Genomic DNA, 20,566 nt, shown 5'->3' on the forward strand with positions numbered 1-20,566 from the left:
TACATTATAATGACTATGTATTACATGTAATACTTGAATATCTTTTATTTCATTTTCCCATGAAGAATTTCCATGTGTTAACTTTGCTAATATGTTGCTAATTTAATGAATAATTGCTTTGAGCTGTCATCTGAGCTACCAGTTAAAAGTAAAAGTAACTGCTGAGAAGCATCTCTCATGGTGACTGCCAGGAATCGAACATTGATGCAACTGGCTTCTTGTTGGCCACAATACGCCTCTTAAGCTTCCTTCTGGTATTCATTGAGCCCGGCTACACTTCATCAGACAAGAACAGCTCCAGTGGGGCCGCGGCGTTGGTGAGTGACACGAGGATGCGTTCAAATCACCTGATAAAATATCAGATGGAGAGAAGTGTTTTCATACGAGCCGAAGCCCTTTCGATTCTTTTTAAGTGAGCGTTTCACCAGAGTTTCATTACCTAATGAGGCCAGGTGGGTGTCTGTGGTTCAACGTGTCCTCACCTTGACAGCACGCGGAGAAAAGCTCCTGTCTGCCTTTCAGCCGGCACCCGGGGGGGTGAGAAAATTAATCGGCTCAGGATCCAGTGTCCTCGCAGCCACATCCCCATCTGCCGACCCCGACCTCTGCCCCGCTCGTCCCCGCAGTGATCCAACGCTCCCTTCAGGAAGTACCTTTACTCCAGTTCTGTTTGAGGGCACTGGAGAATCCACTTTTGAGAAGGTGTGACGTTGGTCTGCTTCAAACTCAAGTAAATACGGGTGAAGTTTGGGTGGAGGGATGGCTGCTCGCCTCCCCGCCGCGTCTCCTCATTCCAGCGTGACGCCGTGATCCGGCAAGTTCATCACAGCAGATGCTGTCACTCATGACACAAATTAAACCCGCCCGCTGAAGCGATTATGCATTCAGACGCGCTCAGTTATCAGAGCTGATATTTATAGAACGGTTTTCAACGAGCAAAAAAAAAAAACACTGGGTTAATTTATTTTATGTGAGCCTGACCACCTGTATGAATGACTGGAGGGTGCTATCGTTATGAATAAAGCCTTGTTCCTGTTTAGAAAGAGGGGAAATGCACATTTCTTGCACATTAGCTCACTTTCAATGACAGGACAAGGACAGAGAGGACAGAGGTACGCCGGACCTCGAGCTGCTCTTTGTGTGACCGCACCGTTCCCGTGGGTCTCCCGGAGTTAATCCTGCGACAAGGACACGCCGTTGTGCTCGGGATGTTACGTACCACGGCCCGTTCAGACCGGGCCAAGAACCAGATCAAATCTCGTCACGTCAGAGTGGAGCTTATGCAACTCCCTCCTGTGTGTGAGGAGAATGAAAGCCGAGGACGTTTCCAGTGTCTGTGCATCTGTTGTTCTGAGTGTGCTTCATGTCTGCATGTTGTACTGTATCTCCGTACGCAGGAGAGTGTGCACGCCGAGCTATTTGTAGCACGTCTGGCTCTGTGGGAACCGTCCTCCATCTGTCACAACGAGGCGCCGATTTTACCCAAAACCTACCAGCAGCTGACCCTTTTCTCTCCTCGGCATCACCCAGCACATTGTTTTGGAGCATTGCTTTTTATTTTCCCCTTGCGTTCGCACTCACACACTCATGCCCGCCCCTCCCGCCGACATACACAGTGATTAAGACCCCTTGCTACTCCCTTTATGCTCTTTCACACACTCAGTCACTGTCACACTTACACACGCTCGCCTGTAATGTCACCAGAATAGACCCAAGAGACAAACCGCAGATTTCTACTGATTGGCTAAGAGGGATTTTGGAAGTCTGCGATGTCACGCAGTAACTGGGGGTTGTACAAAGGTTCAAAAGAGTGTTGTGGTATTAATAGTATTGTGGAGATGCTGGAAACCAGGCTTTGTAAAAAATGAATTAACCATTGAGGCATATGGTGTTTTTTGTTGCAGGCATATGGTGGGATGCCACTTGCCCCTTTAGCTCGGGGCCTTTTTGGATGGAGCTACAGGACGCCATTCATAAGACTCAGCTGAGAAGCTCGCCCCGACACACTAAAGCTGGAGTAAAGAGGACATAACAGGATATAAGGTACAATATGTCAACAACATTAAAATCACACGTTGAGATACATGCAGCTTCATTGGGATCAATCAGTGAAAGGTCCACCACTGTGGTACAAATTTTCAAGTAAAACGAAGTAGGCACTCAGAAATAAAGAGTATCAGGTTTGAGTGGCAATCAATACCCTTTCTAATGAAAGAAGAAACAACGTGCTTTTTTCTCTTCACACCATATTTTGTGAGGATTGCTTGTGGACTGGGTTTCATTATTTGACATTATGGTGCGCTGCTTTCTGTGGTCACATGGCTCTCTGATGCTAGAGCGTCTTCGAATGTGACAACCCGAGGACACAGTTTGACAAGTTTTCTTTTCCCTGAATCAAACCAATGTACATAAAACCTTTGGAGAGAGAGAATTAACCTTCAAGAGCAACTCAACGAGCACATTTTTACCTGTGTGACGATATCAAAAGGGCTCAGTGCAGCGAGGCCGTGGCTCGACTGATCCACTGCATCCGATACCGCAGCAGCGGTCCGGTCCAGCGGCTCCAGGGGCCAAACATTTCTCCCATTGTTCCCCGAGGAGGGGCCGGATTTAAAGGTCTCATGGTCAGCATTTTTTTTTTACATTTTTGCACCGCTAGCAAGGATGAAATTCACCAGACCTTTTGGGGGATCGTCAGTGACGCTGTGATGGCAAAGGCCATGCACTTACAAGAGTGTGTGTGTGTGTTACTTGGTGAGATTCACTGTGCTGTCCCTGTTTAGCAGCTCTCACTGTGGGCGTGTGGATGAGAAGTGAGAATTAGCCCGAAGCTGTGTGAAATTACTAAAAGTCAGCCCTCGTTTTAGTCATGGGAATCACATTTAGTGTTTAATCTGTGTTTAAGAATCCTGTTTTAATTAGACCTTTGGAATTAGACACATCAAAACCGTGCTTTCTAACTGTACTACCATCAGCAGTTTTTTCGCTTTTTCACAGTCAGAAGCCATTTATTGCCACATATGTTGAACATAGAGGAATTTGACTTGGTTCAATATAAGGATAAAATAAGACAAAATATACAAGCGAGAATTAACAATATGTGGTTTTGCAGCCTTTCCCTGACTCAACAGTACCAGCACCCTTTTGAATTAAGCCTGTAAGCACGTTGGTGATACTAATTATAATGTTGTGGCTGGTAAAAATCTATGGCTTGATGTTAATTAAAAAATCTAATCCCTTTGATCAACAGGTGAATTCTTTGCCTCAAGTTTAACAGCAACATTTTTACAACATATAAACAATTGTGTAATGTTACAGATTGTGTATCAGGGAAACTAAATGATAAAGAAATACTCAATCCATCAGCTCCTTTAAAAACAGTATTACAGAGTATTTTATAGCCAAAAGAAACATTGAATGCAGAGGAGTCCATGTGACTCTTTAGAGAGCGATAAAGCATTTAGAAATGTTTCCGTTCAGTGAAGTTCACTTTGACGCACCTCTTTCCAAATACCTTTCGGGTAGTGAACTCATTTCATTACCTCGGCGACTTCAGACATGAGGGACCCAAAGGTCTGTAACTTATAGCTTTAGCACGGGGCGGGAGGGGGCGGGGGGGGGCTCTCATTGCGGCACTAAGCCTCCCAAGTGAGCCCTCATGTCACCGTTCAGACCCGCAGCGGCGTGAAAGAAGAGGTGCAAACTGACAGTCACCACTCGTCTCCATTACACCGATGGAGAGAGGCTCTTATTGACAACCGGAGCGGCAGAGAACTCCCTCGCAGGTTTTGTTGTCCCCCGTAACTCCATCTCACCCCTTCTAAACTGTATCATCATATTGCATTTGTGACGAATAGAGTGTCACGGTGTATTTTGGTGCCGAAGCACCTTTGTGGGGAAAAAAAAGAAAGAAGGAAAAGGCCCGAGTCGTAAAGACTCATTGATATCAATCTGACATTCTGGATCTGGTCCGCCTCATATAAGACCTCCAATGTCTGTGTCGATAGCAGAGTAACCTCCAAAGTGTGTAACCAACCATCTGGTAAAGAATCACACCTTAAACTAATGCCGTTCGGAACAATTTCCCTTTCCGCAGCCAGCAGAGCGAGCGTGTAATCTTTCAGCGGCTGGAAACGATCCTCTAATTACTGTAATTGGCTGGCGAGGAGGCGGCCGTCGTGGCACGCTGATCACCGGCCTCCGACCGGCCTCTGAGCGTCATCACCTCGACCACTCTATCCCCCTCGATTGGGTTACCGCAGTTAGCCCCTAACCTTCATCGCCCGCTAACCCCCACCCCCCCCACACCCCCCCGAAGCCCCACACGGCGGGTTTGTGTGCGTCTGTATGGGCAGAGCACCCGCAGTTTCCATTGAAAGCCTTGTACAAAGCGATGTTTTAAAAGTAATGTGGAGGGATGAAATGTTACCTTTAGCCTGGAGAGTAAAGAGCAGCTGCATCTAACTTGCAATAGATTTGGCCGATGCACAGAGGGATTTGGAATATCGAACCCTTGAAGTATTTTGCCACCATTGTAATTTATACAGGTGGTAAAAGGACGAAGCGATTCCTCTCATTTGAAATGGTAATCATTGTTTCGCGGTCAGTCGTATCCCTTTTGATCCATCGATGATCTGCGCACCAACTCTTTCCTTACTAAAGTAGTGATGAAACACCAAGAGATGGAACTGAAAGAACCTCAAACTGTCTATGCGGGACAAATCATTTCCTCAATGAATCAAAGAGATTTCTTAAAAACCAAGACCTGGCACAGTTTGAGAACCTTCTGACTCTTAAATCTTATTAACAATACCAGGATCCAGAAAGGCCATTGTGTTGAGTTCAGCCTCATTTATCAACGTATTCAAAGTGGCCGGATTTATCATCAACATCACTTCCTTGTAGGTCACATGGTTATCGTGAACACTTCTCATGCTCAAAACGTCCAGTGGCTGCATTCAAATTTGGGTTTCTGGTGCACGGCAGGGGGCTGCGAGGGGGGGGGGGGGGGGCTGAACATGAAATGTTTTGGTTTTATTGCATCATGGTCTCGTGAGGCCTCCGCCTGAAGAAGGTTTGGTAGCTTTGACACTCTGGTGATGGGCGTTGAATGCGAGCCTCCTTCTTTGAGAGGGAAGGACTAGTATCGTGTCCTCTTGTTTTTGATGTTAGGAACAACACATTTTGATAATCCCTTATGATAAAAACCCTTATTTACTAGGAATTTTCATGTTTGGCAGGCACCTGTCCATCCGAGGACTTTTATTCTGTAACGATATCTGCTCTCATAATTATCTCTGCGGTTCATTGTCTGGCTGGTTCGTCTGTATTCCTCCCGGCCTTTTCTACAGGGAACATCTAATCGGCTCCTGTGTAATTGGAGCTGTGCTACGACGATCTGCAGGAGTGAGGCGTCAGCTCTAATCACACACACGCACACACACACACAATGAACTGCGCTCCAGCAAGAGCAATTATTACCTCAACATTGGTGCCTTTGGTTATAATGAAAACCTGATGTCCACGGGGAGTTGGGAACTCTAATAAGATGCTGTGCATTTTCTCACTTTTTCACCATATGAACTTTAAGAGAATGCGTCGTTTTCATCCGTCAGCTGGTGCCGGCGTTAATGGATCGACGGCCAGAGAGCAGCTTTGTGTTCCGACCTGTCGGAGACGGTTTGTAACAGAAACACCTGACAGTGACGTCAGTGTCCCATGTGTCCCATTCATTAGCATTATTGTTTTAAAGTAGATGCAATGAAGCCTCACAGCAGACCGGCGGAGATGTCCCTCGTACGCAGAGATCACTTTTTGTTGTTTATCTCTTTCTGTTTCTTTGCCAACCTCTTGGAGACAGAAACTGAAAAGCAGTGGAAGTGGCAGCTCGTCACAGACGTCGTCTTTGAGGTTCTTCTGGGTCAGTTTAGCACGATCGCCAAGCGTCCAATTTCCCTCTACAGGTGTCGTTTCTTCTCTGCTGTCCTTCCTGTTTTTCTTCTCGTTCAAAATGGCACATCACTTCTTGTTTATTCCCGTGTTGTCCCTGAGGATTGATGAAGTGCTCTGGGCTTTTGTAGACCTCAGCACTGCTGCGTGTGCAGCTGTCCAGCAGAGTGACGACTGCACTGTCACCGAAGTGCAAGTTCCAAAGTACAACAGGACTTTCGGCTTTCTGCAGCTTTTGCAGACGTGAAATCTGCACATCCAGACTTTGCATTGATCATAGAAGCTTTCGATGGTACTTCTTTTGTCTTTTTGTGGCTCCTTGTTACCTCGGCGTCTCGTCAAAAGGTCGGTTTGGATGTACGGGGGCTTTCACACAGATGATGCGTTTCAGTTCAATTTCAGCAAAACTGAAATCTTTAATCTAATCGATCTGCAGGAATTGCTGACTAACTGAGATCTGCATGGCTGATACAGCTACTTAGTACTTCTAATAAGTGCTATAGCATTATGACCATGGCTCATGTACTGAAACACATACAAAGTCACACTTATGTGACACCATTGACCTCTCTGCTGAAGGAGACAGAAAACCCATTAATGCTGCGTATGGACCTGTGATGCTGACCAGGATTAGTCCTCCTCCTTGTCCGTTTCTCTCCAATCGAGCCATCTAATCTTATTACTTCGCTAATTAACTGCAGCTGGTGGTATTTTTAGTATCTAGGTCATCCCGGCGATGACCTGTGTGCACGGGCTTTGTGTGGTTATACCAGAATGGTCTGTGACATTGAGACATGAATGCGTTGCTTTTGTCTGTCGTTGATTGATACATTGAATTATTAAGAGATTCACAAAAGCATTTAGAACGACAGAACAAATCACACTGATTCAAGTATGAATAGGTTAGTTATTACAAATCAACGGTTCTTCAAAAAATAATGTCATCATTGATATACAATAAGCAGATTGTTTGGGGATCTTTTTACGCCCAAACGCAGCAGTAACCTTGAAGTCTTCAGAGTGATGCGCAGCGACAGGAAGGATGACCACTGACATCCCGCTCTCCTCTGAGCCTCTGAGTCCATGAACATCACATCAACAGCAAATAAAAAACACGTTTTTTCATCACTAGTTGCAAAACGAGTAAGTGACAGGAAGTTTCATAATGTGTCCTGAATTTGTGACAGTTTAATGAGGCCGAGCATTTATTAAGACTTCCTTCCCTTTTCTTCTATTAACCAAAACCCATTACGTCCTTCACCCAAACTATTGGCTTTGCGACACTGAATATGGATGATTCCATGATGAGTGCTATATTTATGCTGCTGTCTGTCTTGTCAGCGTGTGGGAGGCTCCACGTGTTGGAAGGTACGATGACGTCCCTGCTGTGAAGCCCTCACTCTCCATGATACTCAGAGCTTCATTCTTTTTACAACTATGTGACCTCAAAAGTAGGCCCCCATGTTGGCAAAGTGAACCCCAAAAGCATTATTCCAGCAGTTCAGAACACAAACCTCCACCATGTGATAAAAGATGGAAAAGGGAACCGGTTCTGATTGAAGTGACGAGCTGCACATTTGTTTGTCTTCCTACTCGCGGTGACTGTTTTCTCCACCACGCTCTCTCAGCGCGCCGCAGTCACACTCAAAATGAATCATCTGCCACTCCGAGTGCATTGTTTCTGACCGGGTCACCTGCTGCCCCGGCAGCGACAGGTGGACCAACACGAGCACCTCGGCTCGGCCACTCCACAGGGGAGAGACAAAAAAAAATAAATCAAGCCCCCCTTTTACTGTCTGAGTGGAGACACAAACACAGCGACGGCAGCGTGAGAGGCGCGTGAGTGTGTGTGTGTGTGTGTGTGTGTGTGTGTGTGCAAGCAGGCGGCTTCACTTCTCACTCTCACCACGAGGGTGTGCATGTACACCTGCCTGAAGGTATCAGGCACCACGGGACGACTGATCAATAACTGCTGAAACGAGATGAAGATGGTTCATCATTCCAACGTGGGACCACACGCACATGTTTCAGAATCACAGTTGGACCAAACATCCTCGTCACAAATCATGAAAAATGCCCTTTTTTATAGTACAAATGGGTAAAAGTGCAGCCTGCATGAATTCTGAAAAAATAAACATGCATTAAACATGCAGAATCAGGCAGCCTATCATGTTGCGCGAAGCGACACCAGCAGTTTTTCTTTTTCCACCAGCAACAATGAGGGAGGTTGTGTTTCCTGTCATGGCCGCCGCTGGCTAACCTTTTTCCATTTTTGCCTGATGAGGCAGGTGCTGGCTGGGCCTTTCAGTGAGGCCGTCTCCTCACTTTCACTCCGCAGCGCTGAGACCTGCTGGCTCCCTGCCTCGCCAGCCTCCTCTTCCTGCTCCTCCTGCTCCTCCTGACCGCCCCCCCCCCCCCCCTCCACCTCCCTGACGAGGACAGCGCTCCATCCAGTGAAGATGTAAACTAAGCTTGCTCCAACACAACCGCCTCCATTATTCATCTCCCCCCTTTAATGAGTTTTCCGTCCACCTTCATGCAGCGACCACAATTACAAGTTTGATCACTTTAATTCAATTTCACCAACGTATCACATTGTACAAATGCCTCCGTCCTAGTGTAAGTGCTTCCTAAGTGTGTAATTTAGGAAAACGAGTGAGGAGAAACGTATGGGCCTGCAGATGGAAAGTGAGGGGGACATTTTTCAGTCCGCCTTACAAACCACAGCAGCCACTGGAAGCACACGGCTCCTCTCACACCTCCTCGTTAATCTCTGCAAGCAGATTAGCCGAAGAAGAGTAACGGTCCCACAAAGGCTCCCATAACGAGTGACCATCTTCTCCTCCGACACCAGAGGGCCGTCAAAAGGCCAAAAGATTGCGTGTCAATCCAGATAAACACACACGGACAATATGTTTGTTTACACACCACGGCCATGAAAAGCAGGCCGGCTGAATATTTGATGCCTTCCTTGAGTTACCCGGGAACAGCCACCCTGTGACCCACCACTGGAGGTGGACCTCTGCACCCTCCTGTCACTCAGCTTAAGCACCTCTACCCCTCCATCCAGCGTCAGCGTTACAGCAGACAAAGGCTCTGTTTCGTCCGTCTCGTCCATCTCGTCCTCTCGACCCTCACCACAACAAACACTCGTATCCGCTTCACACGCCGTTGCGGACAGGGTTTAACCAAGCATGCACACACACACACACACACACACACCTCAGTCCTCCTCTGCGGATCTCAGAGTAGCTGCTCTTTGAGCTGAGACAATTGTGAAACGCAGAGTCCAAACAAAAGGCGAGAGGAAGACAAAGAGTGAGTGGGACGGGAGCGAGCGAGGGAGCTGGAGATGAGACAAACGTCTGCGGCTACACGGCGGGGCAATTAAAGGCTGAGTCATGAAAGAACATCTCATGCTTTTCACTGGCTGCATTGTGTCCTTTCAAATGTAACACTTTCACACAAAACCATATCCAATCGTTGTCTGATATGTTGTGTTGTTTTTTGCCGTTTCTCCTCCATCTCGCTGCTCTTTGAAGATTTTTGTGCACGGAAAACAACTATTGTGCTGTAACATCTTCGATAAAAGCCGAGTGTTGCCCCGCTGGAGCTGTAAATTTGCGTCTTCGTTGGTCTTGTTTGAAATGGAGGAAACGTGCGGCGCAGAAGTCTGAGAAACGTATAATTGAATTAAATCGCACAGTCCAACTGCATTCAAATCCTAGAGGCTTGAGAAAATGCTTGAGAGCTTTTGAAATTAGTACGCGGCATTCCCCTGATGAGGAGGATTGTTTTTAATCGAGTTACTGGAGCACCAAGCATCTAATCAGGAGCTCACAATCATTCCGGTCAAATGTGCAAAAGAAGAGCTGCAGTTGTGCTCTTACTTTGCAAAGCACTCAAAGGCTGTAAAGGTCAAATATGATCACGCCTGTAGTTGTTCTAGCATTTAACCGTCAGCTTTTGGAACGTGTGCGATGGTCTTTCAAGAGACGGCACCCCATCACGGCGGTGCTATCATTCGCTTCGTGTTGCTTTGTAAAGTGAAAACAAGCTTGTTATTTATTCAATGGCGGTTGGAGTGTGATCCGTGTCGAGGCATTAGGGCAAGTTGACAAGGTAAGGTAAGGAGTTGTGTTTACCTATTTACAAGCATCTAATTAATTACCTTAGCTCCTAGAGTACAGCATTACATGTCCACCTCCTGCTTTATTCCCTGTTCTTCACCCTGTCCTTTTTTCATGCTGCCTCTGGTTCCTCCACCATATTTCCCCCAGGGTCTCTCTGAACCCCCTAAATAATGCACACAGAGTGAAGGCCTTTAAGGGGCTGAATGATGGATCACCCTCCTCTTTGTGGAGCAGTTGTACGGTAGCTTATTTATCATTTCCATAATGACACTTCTCTCAGGTGAGCCTCTAAATATCTATATTTACACGAGGAAACCTTTAAAAAGAACCGTTTTTTCCCCAATGATCCAGTTCTTAGAACACGTCATCAGCACATAAATGGGTCATCAGCCTATTTCAGACTTTTATTTTGAAAGTTTACATGCAAACCAGGAAGCAAAAAATGAATAATAATAATACATTTAAAGGATTTGTTTGTATACTTATTGGCCATGAAAAAAAGAGAAACTTCCCCAGAGAGGAGACTTCTCACCAGTGACGAATATGCTATGCTATGATGAAGATGAAGCTTCAATGGCCCCTGTGCAGCAGTAATAACCGAAATATATAAAAACACAACAACAAAAATAAAGAGATTTAGGAGTGAAATAACTTTATTTTGAAATGTATTTTGTTATGTATACAATGACATTAAAATAGAATGCTGTATTCAATCCAAAAACATTAAATGCACAGGTGGGGCCACGACCACGTTCTGGAGGTCAGCATCTCAGGAACCTCAGATAAATATAAGTGTGTACATATATATATTATAAAAGCACCAGCTATAGAGACTCTCCCTCCACACGCTGCTGTACTGTGAAGAGAGGCAGCGCTCTGTTATTGAAGTGTTTCACGTTTGGTATTTTTAGGCATCAAAATCAATATCATAAGCAGAAGGATCACAGATCTGCTGGCACATTTATAAAAACAAACCAGCCGGGTTCCTCATGTTGCCCAAACGCCATCAATCTTTGATGGATTAATATCCTTCTACCCCTCTTAAACAGAAGTAAGCAACAGATGAATGATCTTAGTTATCACTGCTGCGTTATTTATTTCATAGTTAAAAAGGACAAATTTGCATTCAAGTCAAGTCAGTCTTATTTAAATGAACCTGAATGTACGTGAGGCTGAAGCACAGCAATGCAAAGTACACTGTTCTCCATTTCCACTATCTTGGCTTAGCATGTTAGCGTGTCTACAATTTCTAACAAGTACAAATACAGCCCACGAGTTATTTATTTACTCCAAATGCGTAGTAGTGTCGTCCCATAATTCACTTCACTGAGAGGACTTAGCACTTCTGTTTGAGTTGTCTAATGACAGGTACGCATTAGTACAAACTTTAGACAGGTACCAGTGTGCAGCAGTGTGGTCCATCAGTGAGCACAATGATTTATCACTGAGGTAATGAGACAGTGAACCACTGCAGGCTCCGGTACTCGGTGTGGTGGGACACCTGGTGGCCAAAGAGTGCCGGCTCATATAGTGCATCGTGCATCATCGTATATACAGCACATGAGATCGGCCTTTTTTATTCATTTATTATTATACTTTTCTGAAGCTCAGTCATCTTTTCGACCTGTTTTGGATCATTTTATTTAGTCATTTTGGATGCTTTGAGACACCCATCAGGGATGAGTTTATCTCCTCGGCCGTGCTGTCGGTCCATCTGACATCTGAACGCGTCCAGAATCGCTGCACTTTGAGTTGAGCTTCTTCTGATGCTGCTGCCTAATGGTCGAGTGTTTAAAGCCCTCCATCATGTGAGCCCACCCACATCATCAGGAGTCATGTTTGCTCGTCCGCATTTGTGTTTTTTCCCCTGCGTCGCTGCAGAGATGAGCAGAACATAACAGACCCCACAGAATACATCAGGTTGAGGGCTTTTCAAGTACATTTGAGCTGGGGCCATCTCATTGAAGTGAACCACATTGTTGAAGTGGAGGCATTCATCATTCATGCAAGCTGGTTTGATCTAATAAGCATTAAAGCTAACTTTGAATTATTGGTGCTCTGTTGTCTAATTAAAGCGACCAATTAAATAAGTTCCCTACTTAAGCTTACCCCGTTAATACAATTTAATCAGTTTGAACTTCTTTACTATCTTTTCAGAAAAGCTAATTGGTTTTCTTGGAATAGTGATTAAAATTAGCATATTTTAAAGCAGGAGAGCATATTCTCACCAGCACTCATTGTATATTCAGTGCACAAAGAGGCAGCACATGTGGATGATGTAATACGAGTGCAAACACCACTCACCCTACATGGAGCTCACACAACGTGCTTTATTGTGGCACATCAGATTTGAAATGTTAAACATCATTTTGTACTATTCACAACATCTGAACAGAACAGAACAAAATTAACAAAATGAATCTCCAGCTGCAGGTCTTTTATTTTATGATGAGTCAGGCTCAGATTTCTAGACAGAACGTAAAGTGAGAAACAAACCAAACTGCTCTTCCTCCACGCTGAGGAAGGCTAAATAATCATCAAAGGGAGCCAGATATTCCTGGCTCTTAAAAACAGATCCAGAAATGTCAAGTAATAAGAGTTAAGGAAGTTTGGGTTTAAAGATAACGTTCTAAACTTTCCATCGGCTCTCTGTTCCTGTTTTTGTGTCTTCCTGGAACGCTCTTTGGAAGTTCTTCCTCGTGTTGTCTGCTGGGAGGAAAATGCACGGTTCTGTTTAAAGCCCTTCCTCCGTCCTCCTGCAGAAAAGTTAAAGCTCGTAGGAAGAACATCTGCGCACACTACAATGGTTCAGCAGTGCAGATGAGTGAGAAATGACCCCTTTCCCCATCTTCCTCTCTGCAGCTGCCAACATTCCTGGGGTTGTAGTTTCTGCCTGGATCAACGGGCTACTGATAAGAGAAAGCTGAACGCTAAGGTGTTGGCTCTAAAAAATAAAATACATTATAAAAGTTCCACAAATAATCTCCATGTCAAGGCACAAATGTACAACTAGAGTAAAACATTAAGATAACTTTGTTGTAGAATGTTAAGTATTCGTAGTATTTATTTTACACTTTGACAAAACAAACAACATACAACTTGATCTCATACTAAAGCTCTTCCACCCCCACAGCCTCGCTGAGCCCAACCGAAGCCGGTCACCCTTCAGCGACGCTGGGAAACTCGTGTTTAAGCAGCTCGGAGTAAAAGGAGAACAACTAAAGTGAAACATGGCTCCTTCCTGAATGGCTGAATGCGTTCCAGCATCACGAAGCGCTTGTAGCCGCTCGGATCAGCTGGCGGCCGAGCTCCGGTTTCCCGCCCGCGGTAACCTGAGCGGTCGGCGAGGACATCGAGCCTCAGGTCTCGTCTTGTGACTGTAAGTACACCGGCTTGGCCTGCTTCCTCAGGCGCTGCTGTGCTTTCAGCTTCCTGCCCTTCTGAGTCGCCAGCCCCAGCGGTGGCAGGTACGTCTACGGGGGACAGAGGAGCCAAAGGGACATTTCTCGACATCACTGAGAGCCACGCAGAGAAAAACGTATTTGTGTAATGACTAGTTCTTACTTACAGCCCTCGGATAAGGGTTCCTGTAATGTAAACCTGTGAAAACAACCATGGCGTTAGTCCATCTTCTGGAGTCAAGACACAGAGCAGCTGATTCTCCAGATGTTTGAATGTCAGGACTACGTGTTTCAGTCTGTCAATCTTTTATGTTTTGATGCTACTTGGATCTTCGTCTGGTCACAACACCCATATTTGTAAATATTGTTAGATTTATGTGGCTTCCAAGCATTTCTATAGGTTTGGTGTCAAAGCGTAAGCAGGACTCATGGTTTATGAAGTCAGCGCATACTTGTATCTGATAAATAGAAGCTATGGACAGCACAGAATAGCTTTACTTCAGCCTTCACCACAGGAGGAGAAGTTTTTGTCAAGACGTACGTCAGTAAATGTGTGGAACGTCTCCGCTCTTACCCATTTCTATCCTTGCCTCACATTCTTCCATACACCGTTTTATTGATTCGTCATCTGTGAGCTGAGAAGAAGCAAAAGAAAAAACGGTGAGCCGTGCAAACTGCACTCAGAAAAGAAACCGCAGCGGTGTCATGGCGGCGCGCTGTGGTTCACACCTGCTGGTTCTGTCGGAACAGAGTGCCGGCCTCTTGGAGAATGTACTTTCTCTCCGCCTCGGTGTCACTGGGGACTCCGCTCAGCGCCTGCCAGCCGCGGGCGACGCGAAACACCCGCGTGTACAGCGACAACACCGTCCTGCGAGTGGAGGCCGCCATTGTGGGCTCACAGCCGGGAGTCACCTGCACAATTAAGCAGTTTGAGGTGGAAATGAAATGCTGGACATCGCTTAAAAGGTGAATGCCGGAGAATAGAGAGGAGCCTTTTGATGCCTCCAAATTCCCGTTAAGTATTGTGTACAGAGCAAAACACCACGGGGCCAGGTGTTCAGTGTCTCTGTAAGTCGTGATGGAATTTAACAGCTTTGAGAAATAAAGGAATCAGGTTGTTGTGACAGAGTTGTGTACAGAACATTTGGGCTCAGTTTGCAGGTTCCAGCCTTCAGAGTTAATGATACTCACTAGATGTCACTAAAGCCAACACGAGCCTGGTATTTCCAAACACAGCCGGTTCCATGACTGACTGTAAGGTATACATCGCATCATTTGGTATGCGTTCAGGTTAAATAAATAATGCCATTGATGCAGTTGCATTCATGCTGGTTCGCTTTAGCATCACCTGTCGAAATGTTGCTAGCTGTCCTCCAGCTTTCCCCTGACAGCACCAATAAGACGTCACAAATAACGGCGATCAAATGCGTTGCGAGTGTAATTAACAGAGAAGAGTTACGCTATCACCCAAAATGACACACAATATGATTATGTTACATTATAACTTTGACCTACCGGGCGGTCTAGAGAGGATCGAGGCACCACACACGCATTTGTCGCATTTTGATGACGTCTTCCCCGAACTAGTTCCTTATTACGGCAAAGATAAAACATCATAATATTTTTAAATCTAAAAATAAGTAACACCAACGCTACAATTCATTTTCCACCACACCTTTTCCCGGCATTCAATGTGATTATCGTAAGAGCTTCTGAAAAATGTCTAAAACGACCTGAACAAAACACGTGATTGAGTTAATTTAATTTATTTCGTGTTAATCTGCCCTTCTAGGTGTGATGCTATGATTCCATTTATTAATTTCCAGCATATTATTTTGTTGAAAGGACCCTGCGTTGAAGATCAGCTGTTGGCTGCGTGAAGGCAGGAAGTGATGCAGTAAAAGCCCACTGTGTAGCTGCACTCAATGACTAAAAGGGGGAAGCACAAAGACATTGACTGCTTTGGTCCGAGATGGTCCTTTAACTCATTCCAAAGAGCAAACGTAATTCAAAATGGACACAAAAAGTACCATCTGAATGCTAGCGTTTTGCCCGTTTTCCTTTAAAAGCGGGGATAAATATGCTACTGATGTGGAAGTTTTTGTGTCAGCTAGTTAGCTAGTTAGCTAGCATTCTGAGTTGACGCGACGAGTTTGCCTCAGTTGGTTTCTGCTTGTATGCGCGAAACTGACAACTTGTACACCGCTTCTTTTGTACCGGCGACCCCGGAGTGATGAGCCCCGAGTTCCCGACGACGCCGTTCTCTAAACAGGTGAGTTTGTTAACGGCGTTACCTGTGATGTGTCTCGGAGAGTCTCAAAGCTACTGCCTAGCTTAGCCCGCAGCTAACTTTTAGTTGAACGAGCTGATGCTAGCTAGCTATGGCGACGTCGTCAGGGCCAGAGGGTTTGCTGGTTTAACGGTCGCAATAAACACCGCGACAATCAGTGACACACTCTGTAAAACGACGTGAACGCGAGGACAACGGTGCAAATATCACGCACTCAAAGTCCAGCTCAACTTTGTTGTCTCCCGGTTTCAGGGACTACATCTGGCTAGCTGGGTCTACGTGATGATTACTTGGCGTTGCGTGTTTGTTACGTGTTGCTTGAGGGTGAGGACGGTGTTTAAAGGAAATCTAATGAACAAGCAGGGCGTTATACCTCCATCTCACGTCAGCGAGGTAGGGTGGGTCCGGAATGTGCCTCGACATGCCCGGATCAGTGATCACACCGGTCGATTTGCCTCCGGCGGTGAGTTCGTGTTCGATATCAACCTCTGGACAACGAACCGCGAACGAATTCACAAATTTAAGCAAAAGTTCGGTTTCGGACGCGTGGATTGTACGGAAGTACTCGCGAGTTTGAGTCAGATTCCGGACTGAAGTGTGCCTGTGTAAAAAGGTTTTAGAGCAGAGGTGTGTGTTGCCCCCCGTTGACTCTATAATCGGGAATCGAACCTCCCTGCAGCGAATCAAACTGATCCACGATCAAATGACATGCTCATGGGATGTTGGCAAAAATAAGTCCTGCAGGTTTTTTTCTGATGATGAGCCATAAATTCCTGCTTAAAATGACGGGATAATGTGTCTTTCAGCATTGCGGAGGCCAAGATAACAACGATGGAGCCGAATAGACACTGATCCTTCAGTCTGTAAGTACTTCCCTGCTTCTTTACTGTGAGCTGAATGATTACTTTGCATTAGAGTGCACATGGTATCATGCAACCTTATGAGGAAGCTTTTTAGTTAGTTTGATTAGTGGGTGATGATTCACGTCGTACTCGCAGGTTGAGGTTTTCTTACAAAACGTTGGGAGTATTCATGTTAAAGTCTGTTTAATCATAGCAATTGCTGCAAAATGGCGTTAAAATATTTTCCCACGAAACACAGGCTTGGTCCATGATTACTATATAAAAAAGTTGTGAAATGAAACTCAATAGAGCAAATAAGTTAGATGTTAAAGTTACGAAAATGTAGGTATATTTCAGTTGCTTTTAGGTGGATGAAGGGTTTTTAAGTCTAGCAGGGAACCATGGTTATTTGTCACCTGACCTTCGATGCACAAAAAGTGGATCCTGGCCTTTTGATATTGGGCAAAGCTCCACTCTTGAGAGGGTCAACATTTTTCAGTTTTCTTTCCATCAGGCCTGAGGGTATGTGGAGACATCTCGCGGGGCCAGAGAAGAGGCGTCTAGGTGCCTCGGGCGGCGACTGAAGGTGAGGAGGACAGACCGAAGAGCGAGCGAGGGAGGAAGACATGGGTCAATGTGTCACCAAGTGTAAGAATCCAACGTCCTCACTCGGCAGCAAGAGTGGAGACAAGGAGAGCGGCTCCAAGTCCCACCACAAGAAAGGCGGCAGTGCCGGGGGGGGCCACAAAGAAGAGCCCGGCGCTCAGGGCAGCAAAGCCGCCATCGACCTGTCGAATGGCACCAAGGCCTCGGAGGTGAGCGTGGAGACGCCCGTCATCTCCGCCGTGATGGGGGAGCCACGCAAGGACGAGTGCCTGGACGGAGACGGGCTGTCGATGCTGCGCCTCGACGAGCTCTTCTGCTGCTACAAGGACGAACAGGAGGACGCCATCCTGGAGGAGGGCATGGAGATGTTCTGCAACGACCTGTGCGTGGACCCGGCCGAGTTTCGCGTGCTTGTTCTCGCCTGGAAGTTTCAAGCGGCCACCATGTGCAAGTTTACAAGGTAGGGGGTGGATTCCTGGGAAGGGTGTTACTACTGCTTATTGCTAATAGCAATAGGTGAGGACCGGACATGTTGAGTCAGATATTTCGTCATTGCCGACAACTGAAACACGGTTTATCCGCCCTTGTTGCTTTTATGCATGTATTTAATGTAAATATGGTGTTTGTTTACGCACATGGATGTCCCCTAGAGATCCAGTGGGAGGGATGTTGGAGTCATGCGGCGGCCTTGTTGTCAGATGCCACGTAGCAGTTAGCGGTTTGGGTTTCTTTGCTCAAGGGCACCTCAGCGTGTGTGTGTGTGCGCGTGTGTGCGTGTGTGTGTCCTGCTCTGCACTCGCGCTGCAGTCTGTGTCCGAGATGAATAGAGCCGCCCACTGGCCGTCCACTCGTCACCTCCCCCCTCATTTTAAACTCAGCACTTTTCCATCCAGAGGCTTTGGACGACGCCATTGTGGTTACCGACGTGTTTCATTGTCAACTAATGCTGAGTGAAGCTGTTCATGTTCCATTTGACTCTGACAGCCCACATCGGAGTGTTTAAATAACAAAGTACCTCTGCTTGAAGTGGAAAAACTGTCTAATAGTTATCAGCATTTTGAAAGGCCTCTTTTGCATTACTGATGTTTCTGTTGTCGTTTTCAAGGTTTTTATTTGTCACGTACACCACTTTACTCCTCCAGTAGTAAAGGTCAATAGAGACAATACATGAGACAGAGGTTTATGGAAACATTCTCCTTCCCAAAGTGTCCACTGCAGTGGTGCAGCGGATCCACTCCCGGTTTGGATTGTATCGCGGGTCGGATCTCCTCAAAAGAAATAAAGGAGCATATATAACTTATTTATCTGGATCTGGATTTTTAGCTGCCTTTTCTGGCTGGTCATTGATGATCCATGTGGGCAGGTCATGGTATTAAAGTGTCATCCTCGTGCTTGTGTCCCGATTGCATGTTTTCCTGAAAAGGATCAGATAGCGACCGTATGTAAAACTTTTCTATCACAGCGCGATGGTAAACCAACACGGCTTCATTCACCCAGTGTCCCACCTTCACCTCTCCTCCTGCTCTGTGTCTCCAGGAAGGAGTTTGTTGAAGGCTGCAAGGCCATTCAGGCCGACAGCCTGGAGGGCATCTGCTCGCGCTTCCCCGTCATGCTGCTGGACGCCCGGGGCGAGGAGAACTTCAAGGACCTGTACCGCTTCACCTTCCAGTTCGGCCTGGACGCCGACGAGGGCCAGCGCTCGCTGCAGCGGGACATCGCCATCGCGCTGTGGCGCCTGGTGTTCACCCAGGACTCGCCCGCCATCCTGGAGCACTGGCTGGACTTCCTGTCGGAGAACCCCTCGAGTATCCGGGGCATCTCCAGGGACACGTGGAACATGTTCCTCAACTTCACCCAAGCTATCGGGCCGGACCTGAGCAACTACAGCGAGGACGAGGCCTGGCCCAGCCTCTTCGACACCTTTGTGGAGTGGGAGTTGGAGCGCAGGAAAAGGGAGGAAGAGGAGGAGGAGGCGGCACGGAGGGCACGCGAGGAAGAGGGGACTGAAACAGAGGGTTCGCCCACCCCAGAGAGGCTGGAAACAGAGGGAAGCCGCGGCTCACAGACGTGGGGGGGCCACTGACCGGGACTCGAGGGGCGCGTTGTGATCTGCACCTGAACTGTGAATCGTGGGATGAATATTAGTGTTACGATGACTGTTCATTTTGGGATTCCTGATTTGCACCCTTTTTGTTTTTGTTTTTTAAAAAGGGCTCAAAGAACTGTTCTTTTTAAGCACTTCTATTAAGTTATTGTTTTACTCTATTTTTTTTCCCACCTCGTGTGTTTTAAGTAATTGGACATGTCCCTTTCAACCTCCGTCTACCGACAACAACCACAGATAGAGCTTCGGTTTTAAGAACAGGTGACAGAAAGCCACAAACTTTTCCCACAATTCTCATATAGACAGTTTCCTTTGACGCGATAACGCTGCAGATATGTTTAGTACACGGTTCTAGTTAATGAAAAGAGGAATGGAACTTCTGTCCAAAAATAATGTTTTACTATCCAAACAGAAGATTATGCGTAAGGGCCAGTGAAATCCTCTTTGTGGGACTAATCTAGCTCGATTGTATGCTTTTATCTTGCAGTGCTGTGAAGATGAATCGGTTGCTCTTGCTCGCCTGCAATCACATGGCACCAGGACATTTGTTTTTAATGATGATACAATGTCCATCCAAGTTGATGGTAACAGACCCAACAGCTCTCCTCTATGGAGTACCACCGGAGCGGCTTAGCTTGTGCAGCTGGCTGTGCTGCCCTTTGACCTCTAGCATCTACCATTTTGATGTCCACCTATTTTCAATAAGCGGTTATGTGTGTACAACACAATGATGCTGGCTTTTGGATGCCTCTATATAAAAAGCTATAGGTCACTTCTTTCAATAAATGATGCCTAAACCGGTGTAACATTCAGGACCATTAAAACGGGCTTCTAACAGCTGGTATTGTTTACCTTCATAAGAGTCATCCCATCCTTGAACTTCCATACAAAACAAAAATAAGAGTATGCATATGTCACAAATCTTGAAAACTGGTGATGCTTGTAACGGATTGCACAAAAACCCATGGCATGCTAAGACGCTATGCTTGCACAGTTTTCAGAAAGAATGATTTCACGTTATTTTCATTTTCAACCTCTTCAAAACTGTTGATTGATCTTAAGTATAGCCTACGGTGTTTGAATGAGTTAACCAGACATGCTGGCTAACAAAGAGCCTGGGGGTCCAGTGTGGTAAGAGGGGGGGGGCATAACTTAATCTGTTTGGTTTACAGCTACAATGATTTATTTCAGACCCCCTTTGTCCTTTTTATATAAAATGTATTGATTTATAATAAATAAAA

General features: G+C 46.1%; 2 protein-coding genes across 5 annotated transcripts; one reads left to right on the forward strand and one right to left on the reverse strand.

Moving 5' to 3' along the window:
• Positions 1-12,392: 12,392 nt before the first annotated feature.
• Positions 12,393-15,092, reverse strand: lyrm1 (LYR motif containing 1). Of its 3 annotated transcripts, XM_062560044.1 has the most exons (6): positions 14,832-14,989; positions 14,675-14,735; positions 14,213-14,395; positions 14,058-14,118; positions 13,651-13,682; positions 12,393-13,555 (listed from the first exon to the last, which is right to left on the reverse strand). In XM_062560044.1, the coding sequence occupies exons 3-6, from the start codon at positions 14,369-14,371 to the stop codon at positions 13,442-13,444; spliced, it is 366 nt and encodes a 121-aa protein (XP_062416028.1). In that variant the 5' UTR covers positions 14,372-14,395; positions 14,675-14,735; positions 14,832-14,989; the 3' UTR covers positions 12,393-13,441. The 3 variants fall into 3 exon arrangements, with proteins under 3 accessions (XP_062416028.1, XP_037319970.2, XP_037319971.1); XM_037464073.2 differs by lacking the exons at positions 14,675-14,735; positions 14,832-14,989 and adding an exon at positions 14,999-15,092; XM_037464074.2 differs by having other exon boundaries at positions 14,675-14,989.
• Positions 15,093-15,183: 91 nt separating this feature from the next.
• dcun1d3 (defective in cullin neddylation 1 domain containing 3) lies at positions 15,184-20,480 on the forward strand. Of its 2 annotated transcripts, none has more exons than XM_037464072.2 (4): positions 15,184-15,755; positions 16,580-16,636; positions 17,115-17,681; positions 18,758-20,480. In XM_037464072.2, exons 3-4 carry the CDS (start codon positions 17,242-17,244, stop codon positions 19,302-19,304), a joined length of 987 nt encoding a protein of 328 aa, XP_037319969.1. In that variant the 5' UTR covers positions 15,184-15,755; positions 16,580-16,636; positions 17,115-17,241; the 3' UTR covers positions 19,305-20,480. The 2 variants fall into 2 exon arrangements, with proteins under 2 accessions (XP_037319969.1, XP_037319967.1); XM_037464070.2 differs by having other exon boundaries at positions 17,130-17,681.
• Positions 20,481-20,566: the final 86 nt, after the last annotated feature.

Source organism: Pungitius pungitius, chromosome 21, assembly GCF_949316345.1.
Source record: "Pungitius pungitius chromosome 21, fPunPun2.1, whole genome shotgun sequence".
Taxonomy (NCBI): domain Eukaryota; kingdom Metazoa; phylum Chordata; class Actinopteri; order Perciformes; family Gasterosteidae; genus Pungitius; species Pungitius pungitius.